This window comes from Taudactylus pleione, unplaced genomic scaffold (assembly GCF_031769625.1).
Source record: "Taudactylus pleione unplaced genomic scaffold, aTauple2 ptg000154l, whole genome shotgun sequence".
Lineage (NCBI taxonomy): Eukaryota > Metazoa > Chordata > Amphibia > Anura > Myobatrachidae > Taudactylus > Taudactylus pleione.
The window spans coordinates 10120364-10141285 of NW_028284556.1; the positions used below are offsets into that span (position 1 = coordinate 10120364).

The following is a 20922-nucleotide window of genomic DNA, read 5'->3' on the forward strand; positions in this document are numbered from 1 at the left end:
GGCTGCTAATCAGCTTCTGCCTACCAGACCATACCTAAAAACTTGAGGCATATCTCCCCTTCACAACCTTTCCAGTGTTTTTGTCACAGTAAGTACGTGGTTTATTTGCATTAGTATTTTACCAGTTTTCTTAAATCTATAATATTTAACAAATGTCTTGTTTTATTATTATTTCATGGTATTATCGTTAGAATAATGCTTCACACTCTATTATAGCTGTTGCCCCCCAACCCCATGCACATACCTCTTATTAACAATCATTAAATTTTTCCTAAAAGAAAACTATACACATCTTAGTCAATTTTGTAATTTCTCTCATTCTCCTGCCGCAATTAGCTGGTGATATATCAGCATATCCAGGTCCCCCAGCATTTTACATACACTGACATCGGATTCTGAACAGTATAGAATTCCAACAAACATCAAAAACATCACCTTCAAAGTGCTTTAAATGTGGCGTATGGAACACTCTTTGTTAGCAATAAATTAGACTCTAAAAATGAAGGAGTAATATATAAAGAACCTCAAACTTCTGTGAACAATAGCATTTTGGGCATTCACCATCAAATGAGATTCTCTAAGTACACCCAGGGGACACTGCCAACCTTGTAGATGCCCAGCCAAAGCTGCACACAAAACCTTGTAACATTTGGCAAAAGTATGAGCAGAGAACTAGGTAGCTGCTCTGTACAACTGCTCCACCAATGTACCATGTCACCCAAGAAGCAATCACCGATATGGAATGAGCCAAAATACGCTTGTAAAATAGGAATTGTTCCAAGACATACACCTGTAACCGTAATCCCGAAAGCCATTGATTTGTTTTGCTGCTGGTCAATGTTTTTTGTGTGCATCACACAAGAAAAAGACTATTCACATACAGTAGATCTTCAATTCCCAAACCATATCCAGTATTGATAAGTCATCTTTACTGCCGAGGCAGAATCTTGGCACAACACTGGAATTACAAAGTCTTGATTTAAAGTAAATGTTGACACCAACATCAGCTGACCAGTTTGCAGGACCGCTCTGTTCTGACTGAAAACCAAATATGGGGTCCTACACGAAAGGTCTACCAATACAGACTCTTCTGACAGAAGAGATGGCCAACAAAAAAAGACCACGATCCAGTTAAGGTACTTGAAGTCAAGTGGTTTGAAGTGTGTCTTTCCTTTAAAGGAATATAGAAAGAGCCCAAATCTGCACCTCCAGTGAGGCCAGCTTCCAATCAGCTTTCCAAGGAATCTTGTAAGAAAGACAAAAGGCAAGCCAACTTGAATGCCAAAGTATGCACCTTTTATTGCTTGCACCAAGAAACGTATATGTTCCAAACTTTAATGGTAGTTTTTGGAAGACACTGTTTTTATAGCTCTGATCATTGACTGGATGTACCAGTGAGAAAACCCCTTAGCCCAGAAGATCATGGATTCAACATCCACTCATTAAAGCCAACCAAGCTAGATCTGGATGGAAAAAGGTACCTTGACTTGTTACATCTGCCTACACAGAGGTTTCATCACCACAAGTAGTATGTCGGAAAACCAAGAACTCTCTGATTTAAACTTGAGCAGATGGGAAAATTGACAGAAAAAGATAACCCAGACATTACCATTGAGGAGCTATCATGGTGTCCACCAGAACTACCCGAAAATCCCTGGTCTTTGCTCTCCTAGCATGTTGGCTAAGATGATCGGCTTCCCAGTTTTCTACACATGGGCTGATCACCGCCCAAAATTCGCTGAAACGTAGCACTCTACTCGGAGAAGGATCGTGGACATTTCTGCCATCACAAATGAGTTTCGGGCTCCCCATTGATGATTTATGTATGCCACAACTGCGGCACTGTCGGACTGGATGGTAAGGAGTCTGCTCCAAGGTAACAGCAGAGCTTTTAGCTCAAGATCCATGCAGAAAAGAAAAATATTTGTACACAAACCAGATAGTTTATGTACAAATCCGATGGTGGAACACCTGCTCATACACAGGCTACGGCCATTTGGGGGCGGGGAGGAGGTGGTGACCAAGTCCGTTCCACAAACAGAGGCGTGTCGCCTCAGTTAAGTAGAAGTGCCGGGGGCCAGGATCCGCATCTTCCAAAGCAAACATCCTGGCCCTGGCAGCATAAAACCACAGGCAATCCTATGTAACCTGAGGGCTACTCAGATGGCCAATGCTTATGCAAGTGATTCGATGGCTGCATCCTCGCTAGCAGCTGCAGATCACTGAAGCATGCAGAAGGTGTCTTGCTACACAGACGTCTCCTGCTGCTTTTGCATATGTTAGCTAAATCCATCCACATTCAGAATCAGGCCCCAAGTCCCAACATCACCGTTCCCCAACCCAGGACTGGCATCCAGGTTCCTATGGACAGGATGTGTTTAGGCACCCCTGGAAGAGTAGGTTTGTGACCAAAAGGGCACTGCTCACCATAGTGGTGTCCCTCCTAAATTTGGACATGCAAGTAAGCATCCTTGTTGTCCATGGGCTCGAAAGTTACAATAATTACGGAAATGAGAGACATGCAGAAGTACTCAGAATTGGAAGGAAAGACATTATGGTTTCTGAACCAAGAACAGATTGGCGTAAAAGCCAAAGCCTTCCTAGGCTTTCAGTACCAAATAGCAGTAATGACTGAATGTTTCCTTAGATTCTGTCTCCTAGCAATTAAGCCACAGTAGGTGTCTGGCTACCACAACCAAAGCAGAACTTCAGGTTAGTGGGTAAAGTACCAATATAGAGAGAGAGATAAAATATACTCAATAGTCCAAACAACTGAACATTTAAAAAAAAAAATAATACAAAAGGCCATTTTAACATGAAATGGAAAACTTACCTCTCTTTAACAAGTGAAGTGAGAGCTTCTTTGGGTTTGCCAACATCATAAGCCTTCCCGTCCTTTATAAGGCAAGCGGCACTTCCATGGGGACAATTTACAGTATCTCCCTCTAAGCTGCCTGTTAAGAATAAAAACACATGGTTTAGAATAACAAATACACTGACACAATGCATTATATTCCACGAAAATGTAACAGGAAGAAAAATCCTGCTAAACCTGTTTGGAGAAATAATAAGCTAGAAAACTATTTGATCCAAGTAAGGGTAAATGTAATCAGCAGTGGGACCTTGTTATGGTACTATAAACAGCAAACTTAAATGAATCGGCCCCATTGTGTTTATTAACCAGGCTTATGAGTGTAATTTAATGGTTAACTATATATCTACAAAGAACCATAGAAAATGATTTTGCTTTTCTACTAAGAACCTGGCTCACAACAATCTTTTGGATGAAAATTACTCAGCAATCATTCAATTTGCCAAACATTATCATAACAGATAAATTAAAGGAGGGTGGTCATTGACTATGGTATCCGGATTAATGATAGACACTCAATAGTTCAACACCAGATGGTCGACAGTTACAAACGGTCAACTGACAAATTGTCGACGGAGATACATGATCAACACAAAAATAGTCAATATTTTTTTTCATGCTTTTAAGGTTAGGGTTAGGCATTTGCTGGAGGGTTAGGGTTAGTCTGGGGACAGAGACAGTTAGGGTTAGGCACTAGAACAGGGATGGGGAACCTCAGGCACAGGGGCCGATATAAAAAGGCTCCCGGAATCATTTGGTCTGGCCCTTGGAACTTTTTTGTGCTAGCCTCATCTCGATAGAGTGCCTATAATGGCACCCTGCAGCCAGAATCTATGCAGCACTGCCACCTGGAGTGTCCTTAGGATGCTTCAGACGGTCATACCGCCGCCCTTACTGCTCCCCGTAGCATCCTCAGGATGCTCCAGGCATTGCTGTAATCACTGGTGATTGTGGCCCCGTCCCAATGTGAAATCTCACGGAGGGGGTGTGGCCTGCATTGGGCCCGCGAATAATGTTATATATATCAAAATGGCCCTCGGCAGAAAAAAAGTTCCCCACCCCTGCACTAAAAGGGGGGTTAAGCACTTGGGGAAGGGTTAGAGTTAGGCACTAGAGGGAGGGTTAGGGTGAAGATTAGGCTTAAAATTCCAAAAACAGTGTGGCAACCCATGTATGTGTCGATCTATTGTATGTCTACCATCATCATCAGTTGTCGATCTATCGAGTGTCTATGTACACACTGTCGATCTTCTATACCACACCCATTGACGATGTACCTTATGTAACAAGTGACACTTACTGAATTGGAGGCTGTACAACCAAGAGGATTGAATATCAGGCACAGCTAAAAATGTTAAATTGCGTATATATGTATGTTGTCTAATTTTAAAAATATTCTCCAAGTTTAATAATCTTTTGCTTTTTTGGTTTTCATTTTAATATATTCCAAATGCTTTTATTTTTTTATTCATTGATGGTATAATATACTCTTTAGTTTCCATGGCCCTCTAAGCACGTGGTGGTGTACATACATGACTGGAGTAGGATCTTTCAGGGGTTTGGTTGCACTTGCATATTTAATGAGTGAGAGAGTGAGAGAGAGTGAGAGAGTGAGAGAGAGAGAGAGAGACTTTGAATCAGACAGATCATGTCAGTGGGAGAAGAAATAAATAGAGGAGAAACAAAAAGAAGCGGGGAGGCTGATGGGAGAGAGGAGGAAAGATGGGGAGAAAAAAAACAGGCAGTGTTGGGGACAACAGCTGGCTAATAGCTATCTATATCATGCAATGACAAACTGCTAGCCATTATACTGATAGACAATCATCTCTAATGCTGGGTACACACTGGCAGATATATTGGCCGATCAACTGATCGGCCAATATAGCCTGTGCGCGTTGACCAGTGTGTACCAGCTACATGTCTGTCAACGACGTTGTTCACAGACATACAGCGCCAGCTGTGCTGCACAGTCCTTGGCAGATATATCTGCTCATCATGCTGTGTGTACAGGCGGTCAGCCGACTGTTCCGTACACTTACTGCAGAGGCCGCGGGAAGGGAGCACGACATGATCACAGGTCAGCGGGACCCACGGCCAGGTGACAGATGATGGTTGTTCAGTGTGTATGAACAACCATCATTGCCAGATATATCTGCAGATCAGTCGATCTGCAGATAAATCTTTTAGGTGTGTACCCAGCTTAACAGTTTACATCATTTATATGACACGCATAAAATAATATAGGAATTGCTCAGTTTAGTGATTTTACTGAGGCTAACCATCTACAGTGTCTGGGAACATTTTATTTGGATTTGACCCAATGGCATGAAATTAAGTCACCCCTATTGCCTGGTGTTTGATGTAATTGTTCTGCATCATGATCTCGTAGTCTGAAAAACTTTGTTAGTGCATAGCCAAATTACAGAGTTATTATTAGCTTTTATTTTACACAGCGTGGACATATTACTCAGCACTATACTTTGGTTATGAATTATCTGGATGCCCAGCGGTCACACAATTACTTTGTTAATATAACATTCAAGAAAAACATGATGGATTAAACATATAAGAAGTACATACCAATAGTTCGACAAATATTAATGTACAAATCAGCTTCAGTATCCCAGTCATCCACGGAGTATACACCGGAGGTCTTTATGAGTGGATTCAGATCATGTTTCTTGTAATCAGTGTCAAAAACATAGCAGGGCACCTAATCAAAGAATTGCAAATAAATATATTTTGTTAACTTTATTAGCGATACAGTCAGACAATACTTTACTTCTGTAACAAGGTTTTTTCATCTTATTTTCTTTGGGTTTTATTAACAAAACTTTTCATGTTTACAGATGTATTTATCCATCACATTGACTTCAAAGTAAATACTGAATAGAAAAATCTACAAATAAACAAACATTCAGGGAGAGATTAAGTAAACATATTCTCTAACATGCAGCAGGCTTGGATGTCATTAGCATCCAAGCCTATTGTAGAGCAAATACATGCTCTAACACTAGGGGAACTACACGTTCACTTTTCCTATGTGTGGACAGACCATTCATGGTGCTGCAAGATTTAGCTGATGACACCCAACGTGCGGCACAGCCTCTGCCATAAATTCTACGGTGATAGCACTCCAAGTATTATTCCATGGAAGAGGTGAGGTCCTAGCATCTACTGTATATTCCTGCACCCCCATTAATAGGTAAAACAGCTCTATTCTGCACTTATTAGAATCTGCACCTATACATCAGCAAAAAGTGTATTTTTCTTCACAATTCCCAATTTATATTTTTTTTAAACAATTAAATGAAACTATACACAAAGAGAAAGTCATAAAAATAAGAAAATGACAAACACAAAATAAAAAAATAAATAAATAAATATAAGACATACCTCTTTAACAGGTTTAAATTTGTTCTTCTTGCAAGCAGTGAATGTAGTCCATTCAAAGTAATGCACACATTCATCAAATTTAATAAATTCAGGCGTTCCCTGCAGTGTCAGCAAATATAATACTATTAGAATACAAGAAAAAATGGTCTATGCCAATATCTAGCACACAATGGGCTAAATGTAATAGGTTACGATCTTCCGATGCTGCAGGGATTTATGCCAGTCTCCTCGTATTTTTAAAGTGACAATCATTTTAAAGGCTAAACCAGCTTGATACTTGCATAAACCCCACAGAATCGGAAGATCACAACCTATTACATTTAGTCCCATATATTTGTTTGTCCATTGGTGTTTTAAATTAGTGCAGCATCCAAGCATGTTGCCCAAATGCATACAAGCATAATCTGGGCCGGATTCAGAGGTGCACGCAGTGCCGATGGTTGCGCACTTGGGAGATGTTTTGCTAAGTATAGAAACCCTTACTGCGCACACATGGGCCGATGTTCACAATAGCGCCCACATTTCCGTAGGACAACGCCATGAATTGATATGGCTTCTGGGTCACTGGGAGGTGACCTAAAGTGATCGCAAAAATAGGAGGTGGCATGGGTGAGTTATGGGACTGTCATAGGTGTATGTCGGCGTAGCCACAGATACCATATTTTGAGAAAGTTACAAGGGAGGCTGTGTGCCAGGCAGGCTGCTTGCGAGCCAATATACAACTGATGGCGAGTCGATAGTGGAGATTGGATCCACACCAGCGCAGTTGAGCATTGCTCACATATGCAGAGTGGGTGTCGCAGGGTTTGCTCAGTCCGTCACAAGGAAGTACACAAGAGGAATGCTTAAGCTGACATTTGCATATTTTCACACTTACAAATCCATTAGAAACCGCAGCCACACATGAACTAGGTCCACCTCTGAACAGGCCCATGGAGAGGCAAGTCTACTACTGCAGAAATTGATAGATGGATTGGTACATACACTGACTGGGACCACTTTGCCCTACTAAGTAGGCATTTGCAAGGTAATCCAAATATATAATTAACCACATTTCTTTCACATACTAAATGCAACAAAAAAAAGGTAAGAGTTTATTAAATATATTCCTTATTTTGCAAAATATGTTCTCTCCATATATTTGATGAAATAGGATTTATGAACCAAGTTCCCCTTTATAGATATTACAGATGTCCACGTCACAATCTGCAGCTGATCACACAAATATTTTAAAACTTTATGGAATTTTTTTACAAAGCACTAAATAATCCTTATAAGGCGGTGGTTCCCAAGCTGTGCGCCATGGTTCCTTGGAATGCCGCTGCACTGTCTCCGGGGTGCCAAAACAGGCTCTCCAGTGGATTTATTTATTTTGTGTGTGTAAAATATTTTTTTTTGCGCACGGGAGGGAGAGGGGTTGGCGACGTGGAGTAGAGAGGAGCGGCGTGGCGTGAGGGGGAGGGTTGCGATGAGCGGGGGGAGAGCTGTCACTGTAAAGCAACAGGCAGTTTTTGGTTTCTTTTTTAAATACGTATAATGTTACTTTGACAATTACTTAAAAAATGGGACTGCTCAGTAATTATTTTGGTTTAGGGTTGCATTGAAACAATAATGGAGACCCCAAGGGTGCCTCAAACTGAGAACGTTATACCCTAGTTAGCATTAGACCCTTACAAAAAGGCATAGAAAATATCCCACAGAAAATATGTTTTTAATATTATTAAAAATTCTCAATTTCAGGAGAGAAAAGTCTATTAATACAAAATAATAAAATAAAATGCACTAATTGCTTTACCTTTCGAGCAACAACGCCAAAACTTTACATATAATATACAGCAAAATCACATCTTTACAATTTAATAAGCAAATCATACTTTGGCATATTAAATTTCTTTACATCACAATTTAAACTATAGATGAGAAATAAGTTTCAATAATTAAGGTTTCCAAGACATTACACAACTGAAAAGATTTGTCAATTGTATAAAATTGTTGACGAGCTCATTTTATTGCGCAGCTCCATGCCGAGGTATCCAAGTATTTCATAATTAGTTTTTCTGTTTGGCAGAAAAGAGTCTTGTGTACACAGGATACAATACTTCCACAATAAAACGCAGCATATCCCAACAATCATCAGTTCCAATATGGTCACAAAAAGGTTATATAGGTACATATGCATATATATTTTATGGGATGAAGTCTAGTATTTTAAATAATGAACACACCTAAAAAATAGAAAATATGTGAAATTACCGTTTGTTATATTTTAAGGTTCTGCAACTGTTCTTTTAAAGTCAAGGTAAAGAAGTCATTTATAGTTGTATGTATATAAATCTTAAATTAGGCAGATATCTTTGTACGCGGACCTGGCGGTCAGAATACCAACAACAGCATCCCTACAGAAGTACGTAAGTATACTACCCCTAACCCTCCCTCTAAGCGTCGGGATTCCGGCGCCGGTATTCTGAGGGCTGACATCCAGAACCCCGGGATGGTGACAACATCGCCTTTCCACTATGCTGTATCATATGGAAGATTCATTAGATCTAAGCTAAACTACATTACGCACCAAGAGAAATCAGTTAGACACAAGAAGAGAAACACGCATGCATTAAACACTCACCAATGACTTCCCGCACATTAAGTTGATGACACTTTGGATTTTATGGTCAGACCCTGGACAACTCTGAGTAGTATTAAACACAAGTACATTATTGCCATTCTGTGCTGGTAAAGTTCCTGAAAAAAGAAAGAAAACATTTTAAAATGCATGACATTGTGCATATGGAGCACAGAGTTATAATTAAATCTCCAAAGAAACTTTACACTTTTAGACAGATCTGTAGAGAGAGCTAAAGTGTTTTGCTTTCCCACTATTACAAGAAGAAAGTGCACAGGGCCTGATTCAGAGCCGGACGCTCTGACAGAGCGCTCGCTCTGAATCAGGGCCGGCCTTCTGTTTTGTTAGAGCGGCCACCTGGCCGCTCGCATAGCTGTGGGTGACCACCCACAGCTATAGCGAGCGGCCAGGAAGATGGTTGCGATGGTCAAGACCATCGTGACCATCGGGCTTGCAACGAGACCCTTGTGATAGGGTCTCGTTGCCGCAAGCCCTAGAGTGCTTTCGGCTCAAACAGAGCCGGCTCCGTCATGCGCATGCGTACTGGGCCACCATCGACCCGCTTGCGAGCGGGTCTGAATCAGGCCCACAGTGTGCTGTTTGTAGACAATGACAAAGCAGCTCTTGATATGAGAAAAATAAACATGTATTACAGTTATTTGCAATCAGTTAGTTCCCTTTTCACTTTGCAGTCTTAGGTGGTCACTGGCTGTCCTTGGTAAATAGATGTACTTAAAATGTGTGCGTTACATCCTGGCTCTATTGATAGAAAAAAAAAAAAGTGTTTAGGTATGATGTGTCAACATCAGAATGGAGACATGGCTTTAACCACTTGCCTGGCATGGTCGTATCAGATATGACCATACCAGACTGGGCTTTCCCTGACATGGTCGTATCTGATACGACCAGTCAGGAAAGCTCTGTGGGCGGCTGCTGGAAAATAATTTTCTAGCAGCCGCCAATCACAGAGGGACCTCCTGGTCCCTCTGCACACTGTCCCTCCCCGTGGGCCGGCCGATCACTGCTAGCAGTGATCGGACAGCCCAACGAAGGCGCACCCACCCCCAACAGCAGCCCGGCGGCTGCTGACAGGGCAGAGAAGGCAGCGCTGATAGCGCTGTCCTTCTCTCCCACCTCCAGAGCTAGCAGCAGCCCGGCGGCTGATGGCAGAGCAGCCGCCGCCGGGCAGAGAAGGACAGCGCTATCAGCGCTGTCCTTCTCTTTCCCTCCAACCCCACTAGCAGCAGCCCGGCGGCTGCAAACCAGACAAAGCAGCCGCCGGGCAAACAGAAGGTAGCGCTATCAGCGCTGACCTTTTCTCTGCCCCCACCACACCATCCTGTCGGCGGCAGCAAATAGTAGAGGGAGCAGCTGCTGGCCAGAGAGCCAACCCCTCCTTTCCCTCCTCCATGTTTGCAAGCCCCACCCCACATATAAACGCAAAGCCCTAGATGTATGTGTATGTATATTATATATATATATATATATATATATATATATATATATACACACATATACATATACACACACACACACTATATATCTATATATATATATATGTGTGTGTGCATTTATATATATAAAATGTGTGTATATATATATATAATATATATACACACACACATATATATATATATATATATATATATATATATATATACACACACACACACGTGTGATCTATACACATGGATATATACATATACTGTGTATATACAGTATATATACGTGTGTGTGTGTGTGTGTGTGTGTGTAGCCCCCAACCGATGTCAAACAATCGATTGGTTCAACCATCGATAGAAACAATCGGCCATCGATGGTACAGCTGTCAATGACCAGAACTGCAGTATACCATAAAAATTTACATTTTTATGATATATGGTGTTTAAAAAAAAAAATTGCGTTGAAATAGTTTTAAAAGGCTGTTCCTGACCTAATTCAATCATAAAAAAAAAACGACAATTTCGGAGCGGTTTTTGGACAAAAAATTTGTCAGTTAAGTGGTTAATGCAGACACTGACCTTGTTGAAATTAATCATATAGACATGATGAATTGTCGACATTGTCCCTGGTGGCCCAACAGTGCCACTTACCTGCTTCCCAACAGATGCAGTGGCTCTAGCAGCATCTTACCGGTCAAGGCAGTCATGTGACTGACTTCCGGTTTAGACCTCTGATCCTCCGGTGTTCGGGTATCTCTCCTCTATCCTTACCCCTAACACTCCCTCTAGTGCCTAACTCTAAAACCTCCCCTCCCTCTCAGTCTAACTCTAATGACTTTCATACATCAGCGAGGGATTGTCGCAATTCCCTGATCCCCAGAGGTCTGGCTCAGAACATCGGGGGAATCCAATATGGATTTCCCGGATTTGCCAATCCAGGCAGCAAGATGATCGGTATCAGCAAATTTGGGAATTAACATGCAAATTTTTCCCAGTTTCCCCAATTGATGGCCGATCATCGACAACGTTGGCATGGTCTTCCTTTCGATTAAAAAGCATCAGTACATAAGAAGTTTATTGTAACCATAAATATTGTTGTCTCTTCCATTTAGGAACCACATTTGGCGAGGTCTTCTCAAATTTAGCAGGATAACCAAAATCAATTGGACTATCATAAGACATGTTGGAAAATGTAACTGTGGTGTGGCACATTAGTGGTTAAAGCTGCAGTGCTTTGGTGGAACATCTGCATCAGGCCAAGTTGCTGACAGATCCAACTGTGTAGCCGGAGTACTGAAAAACGAGTGTGGGGAGAGGGGGAGAGGAGCGGGAGATGGAAAGAGAAAGAGAGAGAAAATGTGGAGAAGTTGTCAACCAAAGCAACCAATCTAACTATTATTTATCTAGCACAGTCTTTGAAATGACAGTGAGAAGCTGATCTGTTGCTTTGGGCAACTACTCTACTCTATCTCAAAGGCTTGATACCAGGGGCGTATTTATAATGGGTGCAGGGTGTGCGGTGCATGCGGGTCCCTCGGTCCAGGGGGAGCCCACACACCCATACTTTGTTTTTTTAATACTTACCTCTCCGCAAGTCCCATGGAGTAGCGCTACACATAACGCCTGGAAAATGCCCGCCACAGCCATTTTCATAGCATTTTGCGCAAATGCAGTAGGAAATCACCGGGAAAATGGCTGCCTCGCCATTTTCTTGGTGACCGGCACATGCGCAGTAGATGCCGGGCACACTCTAGTGCCCGGAGTCTACGGCTGCTGTCATTCGCTGACGGCAGCCAGGGAGAGAGGAGGGGGCCCCAGACAGGGAGTGAACACAGGCCTACTTGGCTCTTAATACGCCCCATCTCCCTATAAGCCTATTAGGTAGTGTACAATTTTCGGGGTATATTTTTACTTGTTTGTATGCTTTCTTGTAATCATGAGCAATAATAGTTGATTAATAGAAATTGTGAATATATTAAGCAGTTCCTGGATTCCAACAGTTAATTTTTTGTTTATGGCCAATGTTGATTCTTTTTATATTCTCTCTCCTTCAAGGCCCACTGCTATGCTGCACATCCTTATGCGAGTGCATTAATTTGTCAAGCACTTACGCCTTTATCCATCACCCCTTTCATTCCCATCTGGGTAATTTCCTCCATGCCGCACACATCTTCTACAATGTTCTGTGTCATTTTATAGGACTGTCCCCCATGTTCCAAAGCAGGGCTATAGACCAAGTATTTTTATACAGGTCAAAGCTCAAGGAAACTTCTTATATGCGTGATTGTTTACAGTATGTTCACTCGGTATCAATTACATTTCAATGTAAATGTGTTACACACTAATGAACCATCAAATTGAGACATTACGATGCCCTTTATATTGATCTCAACTATTGGCTAAAAGTCGAGTTGAATATAGCTGATGGCTAAGAAATTCCTCTATTTTACAGCTAGTGTATTAGCGATCAAATCTACTCATCTAGACAAGACCCTGGTGAAACTAGATAAACACATGTGCCCACAGATATACTTTGGACTTACCCACTGGCTGAAAAGTGTTCTTGTTTATATCATTAGCACAAATTGCACACTCCGTGTCCCCGCATTCACTTGCTTTCAGGTTTTCACAGACATTGATTTTGTAGAATACATTTTTCTCGTCATCTATTGCTCCCCACGTGTGTCTATCAGAAAAGCAGATCATCATTAAAACAAATTATTTACTGACTTTTAAAAGTGAAAATAACTTTAGAATTACATGCAATGAGTAGACAAGTGCAAACTATTGTGTATCCGCTATTTTGGGGGAAAAATAAAAAACTGTACATAGGAAAAATATATCTTTCCTCAAAAGTATTTGTTTGACTGCAATATTAACACCTGCACACACAGCATTTCCAACAGGTTGTGAGCCCAAGAACACAGGTGTAAAGTACCCAGAAATACAAGCTATTAGAACGCTCAGAGCAGCATACAGACACCATATTAAGCACATGTGTAATGCAGACTGCATAGGAGCACAGAGTGAACACAGCTTGGTATTTCCAGTGCAGTATAGCAGTAGTAAAGTACAGAAGCTGCACATTTATGCCTTTAGGAAGCATAAATACAGGAGCTACATCCACAACGGGGTTTATCAAGCTAAAAGGTGCAGAAAATTATACAACCTAGAAGTTTGCTATGGAAATGCAATTAAAGCGTGAAAAGTTGTGGAAGGTCACTGTAGAACCAGATGCAAGCCCAGATGATAGAGAGCCATGGGGTCGTGTTTTATATAACACCAAATCGAATGAATGTAACTGTATGAGTGATTACATAGCCAAAATGATGTGCGTCTCTCAGTAACTAATGTATTTTTGAGTGCAAGTGGATGATGAAGAGATTGATACAGCAATGCTGCAGAACTTAATGCCCGAGTTTGACTTCTTGGTTGTGGCAGTAGAGGCAAACACAGTAAAGTTAACAATAGACACAGTGAGAGCAAAGTTATTACAGTTTCAAGTACATGTGTCCTGTGATTTAAAAGCTGAGACAACGGCATTACATACAAAAAGTGAAACATTCTGAAAATTTTTATTTGTTCTACAATTTTAGAGAGGTCACAAAGCAGTTGAGTGCAAACAAAAGACTGTGAATCCTATACAAAGCTAGAAATGCAGCGGCAGAGATGAGTCAGCACTGAGTGTTACAGATAGCTGCAGAAGAGATTATTTGTATATTGATTCAAGCGCAACAAGGCATTTCAGCTACAATGATAAATGATTCACCAAGTTAACAAATAAAGTCCTTACAGCTGCTAAAGTTGGGACAATTAAAGCTTGTGATAAAATTTGCGAGAAAAATGTAAAAAGTCACAGAAAGTCTAGATGTGCTTTATGTACCAGAAATATGAACACATCTTATTGCCATCAGTATCCTAGAGCAGAAAGGCCACAGAGCTCACATCACAAATGGAAAGTGCAACAGAAAAGGTACTGTCATAGCTACAGGCACAAGATGTCAGCAATTGTACGTCCATGACACACAGCACTGTTCCACATTGATAACCAAGACACAGTCCTTAGAACTCTAGCATAGAAGATTGGATACTACAGTGTACAGAAGCTACAGAACAGGATAGTCACAGGAATGTCAGTGGCTAAATCAGATAAACCAAGATGTGAGAGCTGTATTACAGGGAAACAAAGTCATCAGCCATTTCCAAAATCAACAAGCAGAGCTACAAAGCCACTTAAGATAGTACATTCAGATGTATGTGGTTCAATTGATGTAAAGTCAGTAAGTGGATACAAATACTTTGTGACATTTATAGATGACCTCACAAAGATGACAGATACTTCAGAGAAAAATCTGAAGTGGCAAAAAAGATTGATGTTTTACAAGTCTTGTGTAATCTGCAAACAGGTTAAAGACTCGAGACCCCGCGATCGAATAATGGTGGAGAATATATAATACTAACAAATACAAATAAAAACAGAGGGCCTAATTCAGACCCGCTTGCGAGCATCCGATGGTGCCCTAATGCGCATGCGCATGACGGAGGGAGCTCCGTCGTGCGCATGCGCGAGACCCGGCGAGCGACAGCCAAGCTGTCGCTCCAGGTCTCGCACCAAAGGGGGTGTGCTGTCGATGGGCTGCCAGACGGAGGCGTTCCCGTGGGAACGCCTACCGTCTGAGTCCGGCCCCACTGACATCAGTAGTGATGTCAGTGGGAGTGATTTTGGCTCTATCAAAATCACTCCTGGGCTTGCGGCAGCGAGACCCAACCGCAGGGTCTCGTCGCAAGCCCGATGGTCGTGATGGTCGTGACCATCATCATGGACGCTCGCTATAGCTGTGGGTGGTAACCCACAGCTATGCGAGCGTCCAAGAGGCTGCTCCATTTTCAGGTAGGAGGGCACTGATTCAGAGCGAGCACTCTGGTCAGAACGTCCGGCTCTGAATCAGGCCCAGAGGTGGAACAATTGTTCAAAAAATATATAATAGATCATCAATTTACCATTGCCTATACTCCTGAGCAAAATGGTGTTGGTGAATGAGCAAACCGTACACTAGTAAGAAGAGCAGGATACATGTTAAAGGACGCAAGTCTAGACAAGCAATTTGGAAGTACTCCATATGTGCATATACAGTACCAAAAAGAGAAAAGAAAAAAAGCTGGATTCAAAGTCAGTAAAGTGCATCATGCTTGGCTATTGCCATGAGAGCAAAGGTTACAGACTCTGGAATCCAAATACCAGAAATATTGATTCTCTGAACTTCATTCTACACTTCTTTTTTATTTTTATTTCTTTGGGCACACTCATTGGGTCGGTGATTTAGGAGATCTCTGCGCTGATTCAACAGAGTTCACCCCTATCTACTTCACAAAAGCAGATGCCCTATAAACTTATTCACACCCTAGGACGATCAGAGGGTACGCTCACTCTTTGTACAAATGCATGTCTAACAAAAAGCAGCAGCTGCCTCCTTGATATGTCTGTAATTGGGGTAGCTATTTAAATAAAAAAAAAAAAAATGTTGGCGATACCTCTACACACTACCATATTTTTGGCAGAAGCTATTTCTCTTTATATATAACCAATAACTATTTTTGTATAGCAACCTACATAACTATTACATGATACTTTGATACATTAGACCAACATTTTTAAATTTTTCAATACCATCTATTTGATCCGACCTAATTGGCATATAAACTGTTTTTGTGGCTATAGGCTGATATGGTTTAGCAGACATACCAATTACCTGTACTACTAAACCTATACCACTGTATGTTTAGCGAAACCATTTATTTGTATTGATTTATTGCCGGTATTGATAGACGGCAATACTTATTGTACCATTAGTTGGTGCCATTACTAGTGTTCCCGCTAGACTGTTTCAGCAGAGCACGCGCCCTGCCCTATTTCTGAAGGGCAGAAAGCACCCTCCCCCCAGCGCGGCGCCCTGCTGAAACAGCCTGCGGGTTCTTGGGGGCCTGCCCGGCATGTCCGTAAGTGCCGGGCACGCCCCCAAGAGTGACGAAAAGGAGACGCTTCATAAAGACATGCCTCATATTCATTGGCGCGCAGAAGTGCCCATGCTCTAGGTCCGGCGCCCTGCCTGCCACCAGACAGAGTGAACACTATATTTTGAAAAACTGTATATAAAGTTATATGTTGGAGGTAAGAAGTAGTGAATGCTAAAGAGACTACAATTTGGTCTATCAGAAGACTATACTAGGTAACTATGTAAGCAATTACCAGGTACTATATATTTTTCTTTCTATGGAATATATACAGAGAGTTGCCTACTTACTTGAACATGACTGCTGCCTATACTACTGAGTATTAAAACTCAGTAATACCATATCATTTATTATTCATATTTTCGCTGCATCATCGTTTGATACTATTGTATGTGTTGTACGTTGTTTGTTTGTTAAGATCATTTTAACATACATAATAAAAAATATGAGATATGGTAAGAACTTACCCTTGTTATCTCTATTTCTACGAAGTCCATAGGGTTCCACAGGATACCTTGGGGTATAGGTGTGACGTCAGTCGCAGGGCATCAAAGAGTTAAGCTTTCAGCCTCCCAGGATGCACTAGGTCCCCCTCCTATACCCCGCCCCCGGGCCAAGGCACCTCAGTTAGTTACCAAGCCATAGGCCGGAGGAGGAGAAGGAAGAGAGAGAACAAAGATCTGGACACATACAAGAATCACATTCTCACCAGAGGGAGACGGAAAACCGGTGACCAGAGCAAAGCCCATCTGCAGCACAGGTGCGACAGGGCGGGAGTCCTGTGGAACCCTATGGACTTCGTAGAAATAGAGATAACAAGGGTAAGTTCTTACCATATCTCATATTTTCTACTTCAGGGTCCATAGGGTATCCACAGGATACCTTGGGGATGTCCCAAAGCAGTATCCTTTAAGGGTGGGGACGCTCCTGTGCAGAAAGGAGAATCCGCCGCCCGAAGGAAGCATCCTGAGAGGCGAAGGTGTCAAACCTGTAATACCTCACGAAGGTATGGACAGAAGACCACGTAGCAGCCTTGCAGATCTGAACTGCCGAGGCACCACGTCGAGCTGCCCACGAAGGACCCACAGACCTAGTGGAATGAGCCTTCAGAGAAGGAGGGACCGGTAGGCCTTCATGAAGATAAGCTTCAGAAATAGCCATACGGATCCAGGCTGCCAAAGTTTGCTTTGAAGCAGGCCAACCCTTTTTACGGAAGCCAAAGAGGACAAACAAAGCGTCCGACTTCCTAAACGAAGAAGTGCGGTCAACATAAGTCCTTAAGGCCCGCACAACATCCAAAGAGGCCTCACCCACGGAAAGACCCGGTGAGTTAAAGGCCGGAACAACTATTTCCTCGTTAATATGAAACTGGGAAACAACTTTGGGAAGAAACTCGGGCCGAGTGCGGAGCACTGCCCTGTTCCCATAAAAAACCAAGAAAGGGGGTCTACAAGAAAGAGCCCCTAACTCAGAAACACGTCTGGCCGAAGCAATGGCCAGAAGGAAAACAGTCTTAGCTGTTAGCCATTTAAGATCCACTGAGCCCAGTGGTTCAAACGGCGGTCCTTGGAGAGCCCTCAGGACCACAGCCAAATCCCAAGGCGCCACAGGTGGAACAAAGGGCGGCTGAATGCGGAGAACACCCTGCATAAAGGTGCGCACATCCGGGATTGTAGCAATCCTACGGTGAAACCAGACAGATAGGGCCGAAACCTGTACCTTCAAAGAAGCAAGGCGAAGCCCATGATCTAGTCCCGCTTGCAGGAAGGCGAGAATCCGAGACAGACGAAACTCCCGCGGTGCATAACCTCTCGGTCGACACCACTGGAAGAACGTATGCCACACGCGATGGTATATCCTCGCGGAAGACGGTTTCCGAGCTCGTAACATGGTACGCACCACAGAGCTGGAAAACCCCCGGGACCTCAGCATGGCCGTCTCAACAGCCACGCCGTCAAAGACAGCCGAGTCAGGTCCGGGTGAAGGCAAGGACCCTGAGACAGAAGGTCCGGTCGTAGCGGCAACCGCAGAGGAATGTCCACGGACAGACCCTGAAGGTCTGAGAACCAGTGCCGTCTGGGCCACGCGGGAGCTATCAACAGGAGCGTCCCTCCTTCCTGTTTGAATTTCCGGATTACCCGTGGAAGAAGGGAGACCGGAGGGAACAGGTATGCGAACCGGAACGTCCACCGGACGGACAGAGCATCCACCAGAGACGCCCCTTCGTCTCTTGTGCGAGACCCGTACACCGGCAACTTGTTGTTGTGCCGGGACGCCATGAGGTCGATTTCTGGAAGACCCCACCTGTCCACCAGTAGTTGAAAAACGTCCGGGTGCAGGGACCATTCCCCCGGATGAACGTCCTGGCGACTTAGAAAGTCCGCCACCCAATTGAGCACTCCCGGGATGAAGACCGCTGATATGGCCGGAAGATTGCGCTCCACCCAAACCAGGATCCGAGAGACCTCTACGAGAGCCGCCCGACTGCGAGTTCCTCCTTGCCTGTTTATGTAGGCCACGGTGGTAGCGTTGTCCGACTGGACCTGCACCGGGCGACCCTGGAGAAACCGCTGTGCCTGCTGGAGAGCATTGAAGACCGCACGGAGTTCCAAGATATTTATTGGAAGCTCCGCTTCTGTCGGCGTCCACCTGCCCTGGAACAAGTGTGGACCCGAAACTGCTCCCCAGCCCCGAAGACTGGCGTCCGTTGTCAACAGGACCCAATTTGGAACCCAGAACGGACGTCCCTTGTTGAGGTGGGTCGTCTGTAACCACCACGTAAGGGACAGGCGAACCTCCTGGGTGAGCACAATCGTCTGGGACTTCAGAGACTGAGTCAGCCCGTTCCACTTGGACAGGATCAGGTGCTGCAGAGGTCTGGAGTGAAACTGGGCGTATTCCACCATGTCGAACACCGACACCATGGAGCCCAGTAACCTCATCGCCGAGTGTAAGGACACCCGGCGGCTGTGCAGACAACTGCGCACCCTTGACTGTAAAGCAGAGATCTTGTCCTCCGTCACGAAGATCCTTTGCTGTCCCGAGTCCAATAAGGCTCCAAGATGCAGAATCCTCCGAGACGGGATTAGAGTGGACTTCTGCCAGTTGATTAGCCAGCCGTGCCGTTGCAGCAGTGCAATGGTCAGGTCCAAGTGGCGTAACAGGAGCTCTGGAGATCCTGCCACCAATAACAGGTCGTCCAAATACGGCAACATGCGGACTCCCTGCAGCCGCAGAGAAGCCGCCATGACCGCCATCACCTTGGTGAAAACACGTGGTGCTGTTGCCAGGCCAAAAGGTAACGCCCGAAACTGGAAGTGGTCGCTGCTGATTGCAAACCTGAGGAACTGTTGATGGCGCCAAAGAATAGGGACATGCAGGTAAGCGTCCTGTATGTCCAATGACACCAAGTAGTCCCCAGGTTCCAGCGCCAGAATGATGGACCGTAGGGTCTCCATCCGAAACTTCGGGACCCGCAAAGACTTGTTGAGTGCTTTGAGGTTGAGAATCGGACGATATGACCCATTGGGTTTCTGTACCAAAAATAGATTTGAATAGAAACCCTGGCCCCTCTGGGAGAATGGAACCGCCACTATAACTCCAGCCTGGAGCATAGTGTGCAATACCTTCCGCAGCTCCGTAGCCTTGTTCCGGTCTGATGGGAGACCCGTGGTGAAGAAGCGAGCCGGGGGTCTGTGCCGGAAGGAGAGGGCGTATCCGTGGGAAACCACCTCCAGAACCCAAGTGTCTGTCGTAGTGGTCGACCAACACTGGGCGAACTGTAGCAGGCGGCCTCCCACCCTGGGATCCCCCAAAGGGAGGCCCGGACCGTCAGGCCGCAGGCTTGTCATCTGGCTTGGGGGCCGGACGTCTGGTACTCCATGCCTGCTTCCGGGGCTTGACCGATTTCTTAGGGCCAGCCTGTCGAGGAAACGACTGTGGTTTGGGCCTGCCCTGGGCCCTAGATGACCGAAAGGACGATGGTCCCGAACCAGAAGGAGCAGCGGCCGACGGGAGACAGGCAGATTTGGCTGCCGCCAGCGTGGCCACAATCTTATCCAGACCCGGACCGAAGAGAACTTCTCCGGTAAACGGCAACGCTTCCAGACCTTTCTTGGAATCTGCGTCCGCCTTCCAGGATCGCAGCCACAAGGTGCGACGAGCAGCTACCGCTGCTGAAGAAATTCTAGACACCAGAGTACTAATGTCTAGAGCCGCCTCGTTGATGTAGGTGGCCGAATCACGGAGATTGCCAATCAACTCCGCCTGATCGGCCGGACAGTCGGATTCAAAAGAAGCCTCTAATGAATCCGCCCAGCGCTCCATCGCTCTGGCAACCCAGCAAATGGCCATAGCCGGCCGTGCTGCCCCCCCTGCAAGGGAATAAGCGGACTTCAGGCAGATTTCTACCTTGCAGTCCGTAGCATCCTTAAGGGAGGACATGGATGGCATCGGCAATGTGGCACTACGGACAAGACGGGTCACGTGAGAATCCACCTGTGGAGGGGATTCCCACTTAGCAAAATAATTATCCGCGAACGGATAAGCCACCGCCAGGCGTCTCTGCGGCTGGTATCTTT

At 44.3% G+C, this 20922-nt stretch overlaps 1 protein-coding gene across 3 annotated transcripts in view; it reads right to left on the reverse strand.

Annotated features, from left to right (window-relative positions):
- Positions 1 to 20922, reverse strand: part of IGF2R (insulin like growth factor 2 receptor) — a 234364-nt gene that overhangs the window by 163847 nt on the left and 49595 nt on the right. For 2 of the 3 annotated variants that reach the window (XM_088474372.1, XM_088474370.1), the window contains exons 2-6: positions 12874 to 13016; positions 8892 to 9007; positions 6269 to 6367; positions 5453 to 5585; positions 2834 to 2954 (exon numbers count right to left, since the gene is read on the reverse strand). In XM_088474372.1, coding sequence (XP_088330498.1) covers positions 2834 to 2954; positions 5453 to 5585; positions 6269 to 6367; positions 8892 to 9007; positions 12874 to 13016 — 612 coding nt within the window. The remainder of the gene's footprint in view (positions 1 to 2833; positions 2955 to 5452; positions 5586 to 6268; positions 6368 to 8891; positions 9008 to 12873; positions 13017 to 20922) is intronic. The other variant, XM_088474371.1, reaches the window with a different exon arrangement.